The 15,672-nt window shown below is 39.9% G+C and overlaps 1 protein-coding gene across 13 annotated transcripts in view; it reads left to right on the forward strand.

Annotated features, from left to right (window-relative positions):
* The window catches only part of OBSCN (obscurin, cytoskeletal calmodulin and titin-interacting RhoGEF), a 185,601-nt gene that overhangs the window by 127,422 nt on the left and 42,507 nt on the right, over positions 1-15,672 (forward strand). For all 13 annotated transcript variants that reach the window (XM_082754701.1, XM_082754709.1, XM_082754707.1 and 10 more), the window contains 14 exons: positions 675-814; positions 1,509-1,709; positions 2,046-2,128; positions 2,890-3,063; positions 3,418-3,577; positions 3,912-4,028; positions 5,300-5,464; positions 6,764-6,922; positions 8,169-8,346; positions 9,968-10,081; positions 10,789-10,956; positions 11,238-11,340; positions 11,918-12,047; positions 13,107-13,212. In XM_082754701.1, the coding sequence (XP_082610827.1) occupies positions 675-814; positions 1,509-1,709; positions 2,046-2,128; positions 2,890-3,063; positions 3,418-3,577; positions 3,912-4,028; positions 5,300-5,464; positions 6,764-6,922; positions 8,169-8,346; positions 9,968-10,081; positions 10,789-10,956; positions 11,238-11,340; positions 11,918-12,047; positions 13,107-13,212 (1,998 nt within the window). The remainder of the gene's footprint in view (positions 1-674; positions 815-1,508; positions 1,710-2,045; positions 2,129-2,889; positions 3,064-3,417; positions 3,578-3,911; positions 4,029-5,299; positions 5,465-6,763; positions 6,923-8,168; positions 8,347-9,967; positions 10,082-10,788; positions 10,957-11,237; positions 11,341-11,917; positions 12,048-13,106; positions 13,213-15,672) is intronic.

Below are 15,672 nucleotides of genomic sequence, written 5' to 3' on the forward strand. Positions count from 1 at the left end.
ACTAACGTCTTAGTCTACAAATTTGAAGAATAAATAAGCTACTACAATACACTGAGATGGCTAGTGTCCATTTTAGGCATACAATGTTTATTGTAAATAGGATTAAATGTGAGCTTTGGAGTGTAGAACAAATTGTAAAAATGGAAGAAGTTCATTTTGAACATCGTAGGTGCTTTGATTTATTCAGATATGCATCACTCCTGAGTAAGAGAGGAATCCTGCTTTGAAGACTTCCTATGTCTTAAAATTTTAGCTCAAAATGGGTTTTAAAATCTAGTCAAGGCTGAAAACTTTGTGCATAGCTGTGCAGTAAATCAAGGACTTGATGAATTATGTGAAAAATATCTGGTTTTGTGCATTGTGTATTGATTATCTTGCCATCTATTTATTTCCACGTAGTAAATTTTTATCTTGAAGCAAAACTAGAGACATACCTCTCCTGCAGATATTCTTGTAATGCAGTAACAATACATGCAGTAGGCACATAGCCTCATGCATTAAAACATCTCAGTTTTTTACTCAGTCCTATATATCAGCAGGATATCACACTAAATACTGCAAGTGCTCTTCTCTGGCAATGTTTGTTTTTTAGGACACTGAAAGTTGTTATAGATTTGGTTCATGTTTAAATAGGAGATCTTAATTTCTTACTTTTGCGTTGTTCTGCTTTTTAGCTACACTACGAGTGCCAGGTGCAGAGAGCGATGAGGAGTCAAAAACTCCCTCTGCATCTCCTCGGCATGGACGATCCAGACCTTCATCCATTGCTCAGGAATCCTCATCTGAATCTGAAGATGGGGATTCCAGAGGAGAGGTATGATACCTTTATGGGGAAGTTTCATACAAGGAGAAAACCTTACACTAGAATGATCAGTCTCCTGTATTTTAAGGATCTCCAACCCCTTTGGGGATGTACCTCACTTCAGTAGGTGCATTTACTAATAAAATATATTGGACCTGTGATGCAGAGAAGAGAATCAAATTCTCATGGCTCACCGTGGGATCTTGAACAAATTGTTCAAGTCAACATGGTCAAAACTTAACCATTTATTTATTTAATACCTTTTGTTTTCACCACTCGGCTTCAGAAAGTCAGAGCTTGATTTTCTGTGGCCTTGGTTACAGTTGATCAGAATGGTAAAAACAGAATTTAGTGTAAATTAGGATGGTTTTGAATGTTCATTTCAAAAAGTTTCTGAAAAGAAAAAAGAAAAAAAAATAAACCTTTGGCAATGTTGGCCAGTTTTGACATTTTCAGGACCATTCTTTTTCCTTGGGAGCAAAATTCATTCTTTAATCATGTAAATCCCAAATAACTTGGATAGTTTTGAAAATATGGCTTAAGCCTCCTTGAAACTGTGTCCAACTTGCAAAAAGCAAACAGTGATTCTTTTTGCCATAAAGAGGCTGGGAAATAAAACATTAAATATAGATAAACACTTGTGTTCTGCTGGTGTTACTGTATTCACTTTTCAGAGCTCAAAATAACTGTCATTTCATCCACACAGATCTTTGATGTCTACATGGTCACAGCTGACTATGTGCCGGCTGCACCTGACAAGGAGACCATCACTTTGAAGGAAGGCCAATATGTGGAAGTCCTTGATTCGGCTCATCCTCTGAAGTGGCTGGTCAGGACTAAACCCACAAAATCCAGCCCATCTCGACAGGGTTGGGTATCTCCAGCTTATCTGGACAAGAAATTAAAGGTGACTCATCATACTGTGTTTATTTTTATGTAAAATTACGTGGGTTTGTTGCCATCTATAGTCATTGCTTTTGCATGAAATAATTAGTGAGGAGGTCAATGAAGAGGTCTGCAAAATGATTGTTTTTTTTTGCATGTTACGATTAGGCATTATTTCTCTGTGTGTGCAGGTGTGCCTGGGTTTGAAAGAGCATCTTTCAGCAAGAAAGGAATTTCATGCTGCAGCTTTAAAATTTATTGAAAGTGACTGTGAACACATGAGGGACATTTCTCAGTGTGTGCTGATAAAAGGACTGTTAACTTAAGAGAATATATATTTTTTATTCTTCTGTTTTAGTTGTCACCAGAGTGGGGATCAACAGAAGTTCCTGAGTTTCCTGGAGAATTTGTTTCTGAGGATGAATATAAAAGGAAACTAAGGTAAGGTCTTGCCATTTTTATTTTTTTTACAACTTTGAGTCTTGCTGTTTTTTGAACTAACATGAATGTTGGCATTGAGGTACCTTCTGCCAGAGTTGCCTTTTTTGTTCCTCTGAGATCTGACACCTACCCTTTCTAAGACTTACAATGTTTGAAGTCTGATTGATTTTTGCCATTTTCAGCCAAATCCAGGCAATCTAAATTACTTTGGGTGACTTGAAAGGTAGATAGGAGGATTTTAGTGATGGAATACTGATGGTTATTTCACAAAAACAAACAAACAAACAAACAAACAAACAAAAAAAAAAACACTTAAATTTTGGTACTTCTGTTCTTTAGGGTGCCTATATGAGGATGATGTCTAAAAACAGTGAAAGCTCCCTCAGAAGACCAGCTACAACCTTGTATTACTTTCCTGTAGAGCAGCACTCTACTGAATGTGCAGTCACAGAGATATTTGCTTTCTTGGTAACATAATGTAGCAATGAAGTTGCTGCTGTCTGCTTTACATAAATCCTTTCATCACTCATGTTCTGTTTCATCTGCCCTAACAGTGGATATCTGTAAGGTAGAGGTAGTTGGCACACCATGAGTGAGGTTGTCCAAGTTCCCTTTATGGCCAGGGAGGACCTAGTCAACACACTCCAGGGAGTCTATTACTCTGATCAACTATCTCTTCATTAGAGCCTAGAAGTCTTTTAACATGTTGAGGATAAGTGTGATGATTGTTCTTTCTTTTTGCCTGTTTGTCTTCCCTTCAGTGTTCTTATTCAAGAACTATTGATCTCAGAAGAGGATTACATTCAGGATCTACAGTTCCTCCAGACTCATCACCTTAAGTACACTGAGGTCTGTCCCAATGTCCCAGGAGCTGTTGCCAGTCAGAAATCCACCATCTTCAGAAATATTGACGACATTGCTCGCTTCCATTCCAGGTAGGCATTCTCATGAGCTGTCATTTGAGACCGAAGAATGGCTCACATGGTGTCAGAGATAGAGTAGCTATGGTTACTGTGAAGGATGTGGAGCATAGGCAGTGCCAAGGTGCAAGGGAACTAATAAACCTTTTGGGGTGAGAGATGATGGCATAACTTAAGTCAGAGCACAGGCCTGGGACTCCATGATACCCCTCAATGCTTCAAGACTCCATGCATCCAGCTTACTTTTAAGATAACTTAATTGTGTTGACCTGAGATTGTTCCTGATCTAAAGATCTGGCTGCTGGGGCTGAGTTCTAGCCTCAATCCACCACCTTCTCCTCAGGTGTCTTTTGTTGTTTGCTTCCACAGTGTCTTCCTCCGAGGCCTGCAGAAATGTGACACTGATGATGATGTGGCCATGTGCTTTATTAAACATGAGGCAGAATTTGATAAGTACATCCAGTACCTGGTGGGGCGGGTACAGGCTGAGTCGATTGTTGTAAGCAAAGCTGTCCAGGATTTCTACAAGGTAAACAGTAACCAAAGTACCTGCTGAATGTGCATCCTATAATCCACTGTGTCATGTAGTTATTAATTACAACTGTGATCCTGAAAAGAATTATTAAATATTTTGGAGTAAAATAATTGCTACATATGATACTCTGCGTTCACTGTCTAGCTCTCTCCAGTAGACACAATGAATGTGTGAACATATTTATATATTAAAGTGGTAGAGGTATCCAATTTTGAAATAGTGAGATAGGTCTATGAAAGGGCATAATATGAGCATTTTTCAGGGAGTAATCTTTTCTATTGCTGTTTATAACAATATTTTCTCTTTTTCTTCTATGTACTTTTTTCAGAGATACACAGATGAAATTTTATCTAATGAAGATCCCTCACATCCACTTATCCCACCACTGCAGCACTATCTGGAAAAACCCATAAACAGGATCCAGCAATATCAGACTATTATCAAGGTGAAGAGATTTTGTTATATGCTTATTTCTGATAGGCTTATATTCTGATTTGTGCAACCCATGGGGGAACGAAACATTTTTATTTCATGTTTCTTGGCTTCCTCCTGATGTAACTACTGTCAAAAACTGACTGAATAAGTTAAGGCAGTAAACATTACTGATGATGGTGCTCCCTGAATAGGTGTAAATCCAGATGGAGGTTCACAGTCTCCAACACCACAAATTTCAGCAAGCTTTATCTGAATTAAATTTAAGTAGATGCATACATGTATATACATGTATAGGTAGGTATGTGGATAAATGTATGTGTATAACAGTTTTGTTATAAAGATAAGTGATTTCCAACGTTCAGGACACTGAATTACCAATTTTCCTCACTGTGTTTTGTATTGACATGATAGTACGATTAAATTTCTGTTTCTGAAAAGCTTTTCCCCACTTCCCTGTTCTACTATCCTGAAATATTTCAGCTTTTAAGGTTTCATCTGTCCTGCTATCCTTGGCTCTAGCCACGACCTCAGGACAAAGCTTCAAAACAGCATTTTTCTGTAGGATTTTTCATGGGAAGTAGCACAACAGTATCCAGAAGGAAACTTGTCTGGCCAAAAAAATATTTATTTTAGGCTTACAGAAGTGAGTAAGCAGTGTGGATAGTTTGAAGAAGGATCAAATTAACTTTCTGATTTTGAACACCTGCCAGCACACAGACATCAAGATTTTAAGGATGTCTTGGAACAGACAGTAAGCATGGGTGCTTCCCATGCCTTCAGTGCTAAAAGAGAGACATGTGAACAAACATGAGAGCAAAAAGATAATTGCCCTTTTATACTTTTTCCATCCTTTCATATTTATAGATATAAAAAATAGCTACTCTTAATTTAGCATTGTCCCATGAATTTCTTGCCTTATGGTATTATCAGGATAAGCACAAGAGAAACACAATGGATACATTTATGATTGCTTTGGTGTGTTGCTTTGTTTATTGTTTATTGTTTATTGTTTTGTTTTCAATCACTGAAGCATGTCCGGTATTTGCTGCAACTTCATCTTTGTTTAATTACAATTGATAAAAGGAAAAGCCAGGCTGGTTAGTCAGTGAGGCTGCAGAATGGGTTGGAAAGCAGAGACTTTGGTAACTAAGCAGTGAAAGAATAAGATAAATGTTGCTCAGATGAAAGAGCTGGAACAGATACTTGGGAAACTTATTTTTCGAAGGAAATGCACTTTTTTTATTCTGACCACACAGTAACATTTGCATCATTCGTCTACAGGAATTAATCCGAAACAAAGCAAGAAATAGCCAAAATTGTACTTTGCTGGAGCAGGCTTATGCCATTGTGTCAGCACTCACCCGAAGAGCAGAAAACAACCTTCATGTCTCACTCATTGAGAATTACCCAGGGACTTTGGAAAGCCTTGGTGAACCTATCCGACAGGTAACTGGAATTTCTCAGTCTGTGTTACGCTGGGCAAGTTACTTACTCTGACTTGTTGTATCCCCTCTCTTGCATGGGAATCAGTCTTCTACTAAGCAGGGTTGTAAGGCAAAATTACAGCAATCGTGAGAACATCTGGTGGAATTCAGCTGTCCACATTTAGTCATTCAATAAAAACAGTCCAGTGAATCACAGCCTAAGTGTGCTTGCTTCTCCCTAATGCTAGGGGGAACCACTAACTGAGCTGCTAGTGAAGACACATAAAATGAGTAGCTTTCTCTGGTGAAGGAAATCAAATAAGCATATAAAGCACCCTCATAACACACAGGATATAATTCTCTATCAGCATTAGTACTGGTGAAGTGAATATAACAACACATAGTGGTGGTTTTACCCTGCTGGGCAGCTGAATACCACCCTAGCTGCTCTCTCACTTTCCCTTCTCAAAGGAAAAGGGGAAGAAAATACAATGGAAAGGGCTCAAGGGTTGAGATAAGGACCCTGCTCCACGCGGGGTCCCTCCCATGGGATTCCGTCCTTCCTGAACTGAGCCTGTGGGGGCTGCCCACAGGCAGCAGCTCTTCAGGAACTGCTCCCACACAGCTCTATCCCACGGGGTCCATCCCCCAGGAGCAAACTGCTCCAGCACGGGTCCCCCTGCTCCTGCGTGGGCTCCTCTCCACGGGCTGCAGCTCCGGCCCAGGGCCTGCTCCTGCGGGGGCTCTCCATGGCCCGCAGCCTCCTCCAGGCCACATCCACCTGCTCCACCGGGGGCTCCTCCACAGGCTGCAGCGTGGAGATCTGCTCCATGTGGGACCCATGGGCTGCAGGGGGACAGCCTGCTCCACCAGGGGCCTCTCCACAGGTTGCAGAGGAACTTCTGGCTTGGCACTGGCCAGTGGCAGGTCCCTTTTGGATGCAGCTGGAGCTGGCTCTGGTCTGAGATGGGGCAGTTGCTGGGCTGTGCTCATAGAGGCCACCCCTGCAGCCCCCCTGCTACCAAGCCCTTGCAATGTAAACCCAACACACACATAACATCGCTTAAAGGACAATGTAATGACAACCACTGTGTGCACACCTGTTGCTGTTGTCAGTCTGTTGTCATCACCATCAGCATGATGTTGTCATCACCACCAGCATTAGAAACAATCTGCTATGCTGTAATAAAATAACAGTGCATAAGATGAAGATATAACAATCAGCATTTGTTATCTCATTGCTGGAAAATGATGGTGAGATATCACCATAGTAATTATTGCAGAGTAACCACTATGTGCTCTTTCTTATTTTTCCTATCAGGGCCACTTCATTGTGTGGGAAGGAGCTCCAGGAGCTAGAATGGCATGGAAAGGACACAAAAGACATGTCTTCCTGTTCAAGAATTACATTGTGATCTGCAAACCAAAACGAGACACAAAGACGGACACCTACAGCTACATTTTCAAGAACATCATGAAGGTCTGATCACTACATCCCCACCTACAGCATTTCTCTGTCATTGAGAACTTCACATTTATGTCCAGTTTCAGATTATCTAAAAACAGGATTTTTCTTAAATTCTTTTGAGCTCTTCCTTTGCTTCTGAAAGTCTTTGTAGCAGAAGTAAAATGTGTCTGTCCCAAAAGTCTCTCTGTGAACCCTGTTAGAAATATGCCCAAAACCACCAGAAGTATGGGTGGATTTTTACTGTGTGTCAATGAGATTTACACATACAAGTGTTTACAGTTCTTTGTTATCTCACTGAGTTAACTGCAAAAGTGTGTGACATTGATATTGATTTTAGTTTGGGCGTATTTGCTAACATTTGGTCTTTGCTTCTGACAGTCCGTAGCAGTGGAAGTAAATTGGAGAAAATGCATTTTTTTGTCAAATGGCACAATCCCAGTGGTTCTCTTTACTGCTTACATCCTTTTTTCTGAAAGCAATTCCTGTTTAGAAATGAAAAGTTCAAAGCATTTGTCCATCTCATCTTCAGACATTCAGGGCTCAGATTAAAACTGCAAGAAGTTACAGAAAGACTGAACTCCAGAAAAAGACAAATAAACAAGAAAACAAAAAGCCCTGTGGATTTCTTGACTAAGTGCAGCCGGGGCCTTCTGAAAGTCTTTATCTCTGTTCTCATGGTTATTTACAGACAAAATTTATTTTCCAAGAAGAAAGGGATATTTTGTCTAGAGAGTGCCTGCTCTTTAACTTCTTTTCATGTAGTCCCTAACTATTCTGAGGTGTTGCTGCCAGCGCTGCACCACTGGATGTTATTTTCCTGAAATGTAATAATTGCTCCCAGGAAAATATTTGTTTGGTATCCGAAAGCTGGGTATACAAGGGAAAGGGTTGCAAAGTGGCCCTGACTTCTGTTCAACCAAAGCCACGTTGCATGCAGTCTGACAAATCTTTAAAGGCAATGAAAATTAGTTTTGTTTCCCATTTTATTGTTAGAGCATCTAATATGCTTTAATAGGAAGGACATAACTAACATCCATGGAAGAGGGTGCACACTGGCACAGGAGACATGGTGATGGTTAATAGTTGCTTTAATTTAAAATCTTTATTGAAGAGAGTTCTGTTTCACAAAGGCTAGGTCCAGATCTGAACTGTGCTAAACTGTGGGATTTCAGGTTTGGGGAATGCTCTGTCTGAAATTCAACCCTAGGTAGAAGAACAAAGAATTTGTTAACTTTCTTGTGTGCCTTCTGTAATGCAGCTGAACAACATCGATGTGAACGACATTGTGGAAGGGGATGACCGTGCGTTTGAGATCTGGCACGAACGGGAAGATTCAGTCCGCAAGTATCTCCTTCAGGCGCGTACAGTGAACATCAAGAACTCCTGGGTGAAGGAGATCTGTGGCATACAGCAGAGAATCAGCCAGCCTGTCTGGAGTGAGTATGGCCCAGAACAGCCCAGACTTCCTAGTGCTTGCTTCAGGGTGGTTCCCTGATTCAGGAAGGAGATTTTGTTGCCAGGACAGATAGGGTCACATGCCACCTCTTGAACTGAATTAGGGTTAGAGGTTTCCCACAGGTTAAAAACACATTACAACAACTCACATAACTGCAAGCAGTAAGCTTTAACTGGAATGATTATAGTTGTGTTAGGTCCTTTGCCTGAACTGGGGTAGGCACTGTTATCAGGATGGGACCATGGTTTATGACTCTTCATTTGCCATCAAGAGAACCGAGACTGTATACCATCAAACCATGTATGTGACAGAGGTTCCACAGGACCTGTACAGATGTTGAGACAATAGCAGAGCAAACAACTTTCTAATTACTCTGCAGTATCTGCAGTGCAACTGTGTAAAACACAGGCTGGTGATCTGAGAAGAGCTGGCTGTCCCTGGCCATTTCAGCTGCTAGCCCTTACGTGGGTTCCCTTTGATGGAGGATCAGAGTCAGATGCTGAGGTGGTTGCTTAGTTCCCTGTCTTCATATTTAGATGTCCTTGTTAATAAACAGAGTTTACTGTCTTCCAGCACAATAGCCCAGAAAATGTGCATCTCTGGAGGACAGACAAACATTACTGAAACTTCTAAAACACAAATTGCCGTTGGCACTAGAGATGTGTTCGATCTGGCAGGGATTACAGAAGGGTAGCTGAATTTGGTGACAAAGGCCGTGTCCCACTGTAAAATATCAAACTCAAACGGAAAGAACCTCAAGATTTAAACCTGAGCCCTACTGATATCAGTATAAAGCCACTTGTGACTGCTGGATATCGAACCCTCTACTCTAGACTTCTGGCTTACATTGTTGTACCTGGTCATGTAGATTTGCTTTGGATTTTTGTCTTGTCATTGAAGTCATTTTGTCTTCACTGTCATTTAATATTCTACCAGTTTCCAATCCACAAAATTTGTCAGCAGGGCTATTAGATAATTATTGTCCAGCTATAAGCCTGAAATGTTGTACTTTACAGCATAAAAAAAATGTGATCTTAAAATGACAGAAAATAGTTGTTTTTCATGTATATACATTGAAAGCAAGTCCTGTCTGTTTATTGTTTTGCTTTTAGTCAGGTATTCTAATTAAAAAGACTATCCGAACAATTTTATATAGTTTTCTGTGGTAGGAATAAGTCAAAATAAAAGTCTCCTAACAAAGCACAGATTTGCTGTATGGAGACCAACAGAATATTAGTTTTAATGTCAAGGGTGTCTTTTAATTGGGGGAATTGTTTTACCTGTCGCAGCTGCGTGGTGTCTGAATAATGGATGTGCTTATTAAATCGTGGTCTAAAATACCTCCATGTCAGCAACAAATTCATATTTCTTTTTGTTCATCTTTATAGCCAACAATGGACATTTGTCAGACTCAGTTTATTCTCAAATAAGCAAGGACAGCATTTCACCTTGAAAGTCACTAGCTGCTAAAATTTCTTACTCAGCTTTCCATCTGAACCTCACAGAACTGCAGAAATTATGCCTGTTATCTTACCTTGTAGCAGCCATCCTACAGACATCCTATCCTCCTTGGGACTGACATGCTTTTTCTGATGTTTCAGTACCTCCAGACTTTGAGGAAGAATTGGCAGACTGTACAGCTGAGCTGGGAGAGACAGTCAAGCTGGCTTGCAAAGTTACAGGAGTTCCCAAGCCATCTGTCAGCTGGTACAAAGGTATGAGAAGCAAGTCACAAAATGCATACTCCAGCCTTCTTTTCTGTGTACATTGCTCTGTGCTAAGCTGTCAGTGAGTAATATAAAAGCTGATCATCTAGAGATACCCAGTTCTAGCCTTACTGTTAGCTACTAAACCACCCAGACACAGGTAGTACAGATCTTCCTTTGAGTTAATACCCTGCTTTTCAAATTTATCTTTTAGTCTGTGTGAAGCTACATCTTGTTGCAGTAAAACAATTTCTAGGAAATGAACAACTTATTTATATTAGCTCAGGCATTTCTGTGTCATGGCACAGGCAGCTCTGTGGACACACTCTTGTTCCCCAGCATTGCTTTATTGCAGAGGAAACAACTTTTCTATAACTTCGTATTTTTTAAAGATTTGTTCTACACGCTTACAGTCACTTTGGAAGTGGTCCTTTGGCTAGCAAATAAGAGCTATAACTACACCACACATACTGTGAGAGAATTTCACTTTTAAATGAGGACTGATGATAAACAACATGCCCAAACAGTGATTTACCTACCGGTTGTTTTGTAGACAGATGGAGACCTCATTCCTCAACCACTACTATCAGGTGCTGAAAGAGCAAACACAACTCTCAGTCCTCTGAAGTGGAAGTGCTGGATGAAATTCCTAAGGAGAAAACATTACTAAACATACTAAACTATTTACAAAGACTTTTTTTCCCTTTATCTTTAAGATGGAAAGCCAGTGGAGGTGGATCCCCATCACATTATAATAGAAGACCCCGATGGTTCCTGTACATTGATCTTGGACAACCTAACAGGTGTTGACTCAGGACAGTACATGTGCTTTGCTTCCAGTCCTGCTGGAAATGCCAGTACCTTAGGAAAGATTCTTGTTCAAGGTAAAGACCTGCACAGATGCATTGTTTCAAAGAGGTCTTCAATATAATGCCATAAACAGTAACATAAAGATATTCCAGAAGTTCTGTATAGGATGTAATGGATAATACTTTTTCTCTGATGATACAACAGTAGTGAATTGTTCACAGGTAAAAATATGTGTCTTTTACTGTTTTGTGTGCAGAAATCATGAGAGTTTTGTGGTCAGGTAAACATCCTTTGTATCTGTTAGGGAGTTATCCTATTTCCAGCTGTGTAAACTACATTTATCCTTGCCTTTCAGTGCCACCACGGTTTGTGAACAAGGTTAGAAATGCTTATTTTGTCGAGGGTGAAGATGCTCAGTTTACCTGTACTATTGAAGGAGCACCTAGGCCTCAAATCAGGTCAGTTCTTCACGTAGCTTTGGGACAAATCCTATTTTCCCATTCTGCATGGCCAGACAAGTCTCCTTGCCTTTTTACTTTCCAGTTTATGACCCTTTCTTCTCTGTGTTTTCCACCTTATTGCCATTCCAATGCTGGCTCTTCCTGATCCCACCTTTCCTGAGCTTCTCAACAATTTTTTTCTCTCTAGAATCTGAAAATAAATGCCTACAAATAATACCTATATGTCAGATCTAATGCCCTTTTATCATTCCTTTATCCTCCCTACCCTACACTTAAATTAAGCAATCAGTCTGGGATGTTCGGATAGAAAGCTCAGGATAGCTTCTCATGATTAGAAGTTTTTTTCCCTGCATTGGTTGATGAGATGTCTTGAGAAGGATCTCATAAACTTGTACAGTTCCGTATCCATGTGTGATCTACCTACCTGTAGACCTGTCCTCCAGGAAACAAGCTTTTGTCTAATGGTTATCTCCTGAGTTGTTTGCCCCCTGATCTTTTAGATGGATTAGTGAGCTGGGGACTTCTTGACACTGCCTATTTTTCCTGGCTTATATTCAGTGTTTTCCACATACAGATGGTACAAAGATGGTGTACTGTTGAAGGACACAAATAAATACCAGACCTTCAGTGAACCACGGAGTGGCATTCTAGTCTTGGTGGTCAAGAACCCTTCCAATGAAGATATGGGACACTATGAATGTGAAGTAAGTTCAGAGTGAGTTAGAGATTTGCTGTCTGACATGACATAGACTGGAGAATTCGTTTTACTGAGATCTACTGCATGAGATTAGTGGCTGAGCAATTGTTGCTGCATGCCATATCAAAAAAGGTTATACAAGTCAGGTTCTCCATAACTAGATCTGAATTGTGAAGCTTCAGAATATTATGATCTGACAGTTTGGCTGTTCATGTAGTAATAGGGCGAGCTTATTCTAGAGCTTAAATCCAGATCTCTAGAGCTACATCTTGTAAAGTCAAGGATCATTCTGATGTGACGTTTTGTTTTTGGTCCATCTTTAAATTAGAACATACTCATGCCACTACAAATCCAAGAGTAAGAAGTAAAGTTTAAATAGAATTGGAAAGCACTGACATTCCTGCTTATTTACTAAGTGTATATGGGGAGTATCTAACAAAATTAGAACAAATGTGCTGTAAAACATTCTCTAAAAATTAGTCATAGTCTGTGCATTCACTGTAATAAAATAGTAATAAACTCTCAGGACTCAGGAATAAAATTTTACACAGCTCAGCTCACAGCAACCTCACAGTTATTCCACATAATTTTTAATGTGATCTATATAAATTCAAGTTTTCTGTTAGAATTTTAGCAAAATCACATTACCTTGCATTTGCCATTTAGCTAAGATCCCAAAATCTGGTATTCACTTGACTGAGTAAGATTGAGTGGATTAATGGATGATAAACAGAAAACACCAACTGCTTAACTACCGCTTAAATGGCATATGACAGAAATTTGTGCCTCTTGATAAAGTCACATTAGGACCAAGTCACAGATCAAACAACAAGTAACTAAGCTAGCTGTTCTGCTGTAATTTGTCTGTGTGAGTCATTTGTGGTAAAACATTGTAATGAACTCACTGAACAGCACACGTTCATTGAAACTGTAGCTTTGGTCTGGGGTCGTGTATTCATCTCTGTCTGTTGTCATGTAATTGTGATGCATTTGTAATACAGCATAGAAAGATTTTATATTATAAAAACATCCTGCATTTTATTCAGTACTACATAATTCTCTTTAGCTGATGAACAGATTAGGGTCAGCAAAAAGCGGAGCAGAACTTTACCATCACACTGCTGCAGCCCTGACTCAGGAGAGGAGAGGAGACCAAGCCATTACCATAGAAGGTATGATCCTTGACCAGCTCTGTAAGTATGCCAGTGAATTACTCCAAAACAATCTTATCAAGGTTCAAATATATTTGCAATCTTATCCACGTTGATTATTGGTGTACGTCTGTGTATGTCTATCAAGATGTGCATGGGTATACTGCAGCTCAGCTCTATACCCATCACCATCTGTTGATTTCCATAACTGGCAAATCAACTTTATCATATAATGTTCATAAATGCATTATATGAGAAAGGAGGAGTAAATGAAGGTTATGTCACACCACTGTTAGCACAAGAAAAATGTTGCAGTACTTGAAAATTCCTGTTGCAGTACTTGAAAACATATGTCAGCCTGGCAGAACATGAGTTATATATTACCGAGAAGAAAACAGGGGCCAGTAAGTAAAGCTGCAGATGTATTGTGATTGTTTCTTGAAATACTACTGGAAAGCTTCTGGAATGATTAAGAAAGCAAAACTGACAGCAGTGTGTCACGAAAAAATTAGTTCTGTTAGCTAGGACTGTTCAGGTATTAAACATCACACAGTCATAGAATCTATACTTTTTTTTTCCCCCCTGTATCTTTAATCTGTATAAGTAGGGTGATATGGGCTGATGTTATACCCACCCAATAATGCATCTATTTCTTAACACATTTAGAAAGTGACTTCTTGTAGTTACCTATGTACTAAAAGAATTCCCACAAGCAGAATGTCAGGCATGCTTATTGTAAACCTATCATGAATTAGTTTATATCAGTGGCTATATCTGAGTATGGCACATTCCCCAGCATCCAAAATTGTTTTTTCATACATGTCCTTGGCTGTCTGCATGGGCCAACCAGTGCTGCCTCTCTAGAAGAGCTCCCAGGAGCAATTTAGGAGCTAATACAGCCAAGGGACAATTTATAGTAAATGGTAAATGGTTTACTGTTTTGGAGGGTGAGAGAAAGGACTAGGATAGGCATAGGCCATCCCATGCCAGCAAGCATTGGTGTTGGAGAGCTGTTTCAGATGCAGTTAGAGGAGACATAGCCAACAACAGCTACAGGTTTGCCAACAGCTGTAGAACCTTCTTCCCTCATTGACAGTGTTTTCACATTTACTCATAATAACAGGGGTTCAGTGTGCTTTTGACATGGGATAAGAGTTATCAACATTCAAGTGAGAGCCATCAAATGGAAAGACCTGACTCAGGGAACTGCCAAGCAGCAAACTGACCAGAGTTTGGGAAAATGGTACTCCACTCTCCTATTTTCTTATAATTTTCCCCAGGTTTCTTCTGGTCCTGTCTGAGACAGAAGCCTGGTCTGGATGGACCTTGGGGTCAGCCCTCTGTAGGGGCTGATAATGTATTGCTACACTATGAGGATTCAGCCACATTAGGCCATTAAGAGTAGTATCCAGATCTGTATACTCACTTGTTTGGGTTTTATGCTTGTTTTCCTTATGGTCCTTAACCAGAGTACCATCAAATCATTCAACAACATTGCAGGGAAAATGGTATTACTATAGTTACACTAGAATTGTTTCAGTAGCATAAACCTTGAAGTACTTTAATGCTTTGTCCTTGCTGAGGCATAAAGAGAGAAAAATAATTTATATGCAGCGTGTAGAGGAACAGAAATAAATTACTGTTAGGGTGGAATATCTTCCTGAGGTTCCATTGTGCCAAGACAGAAGATATAAAAACAAACAAGGGTTGTAAAACAAGTAAAAACTCTTCACAAGGGTTGTGAAGCATTGTTCAGCTCATGGGGTTACAAATGTGTGTGTTCAGCCCTGAATTAGTCATGTAATGTGTCATTCCCACAGTCATAAACAAACAGATTTTATGGGTTTGGTTGAAGAAACATAATTGGAGTTTGCCTGCAAGCTCCAGAAATATTATCATGAGATCGTTTTTGGTCCATGATGTGCAATTGCCTGAACTTGGTAATAGGGAAGGAAATAGCTTCCTGAGTCACCTCCATGGAGAAACAGCGAGAGCTGCCCCAGGCCAGCTGGAGCAAAAAGCAAGCTCATCCATGGAGCATTATTACTGTTCTGAGCAGAATCGTATCAGGGATGAATTTAGCACAATGCACTTGAACGAGGAGGGAATTCATTGCTTTCCTGGGAATCAATAACCATCTTTGATCTACCTATTGAAAAATCAAGCTCATCTGGCAAAGAACAGGAGGACGGATGGATCTTATGAAGGCTTTCACTTTCCATCCTTACAATCCTTCCTACTTGTGAAAATGGGATTATTTCTAACTTCACCAAGAGGACTACATTACTCCTGTGTGGTATTATTACATTAGAAAATAGATAACTGCGTCCGTTTCCTAGCTCACTTGCATGGTGGGTCTACATTCTACCTGATTTTTTGTTGGTTTTGTGAAATGTCTATTACCAGAGCCTCCTGAGGCACCCAAGAGCCTTTAATCGCAATTATTTTAGTTATTCTCCTGCCTTTTCTGTACTGTTTATT

The sequence above is a fragment of the Aythya marila genome, assembly GCF_965140915.1.
Source record: "Aythya marila genome assembly, chromosome: 2".
NCBI classification, from domain to species: Eukaryota; Metazoa; Chordata; class Aves; order Anseriformes; family Anatidae; genus Aythya; species Aythya marila.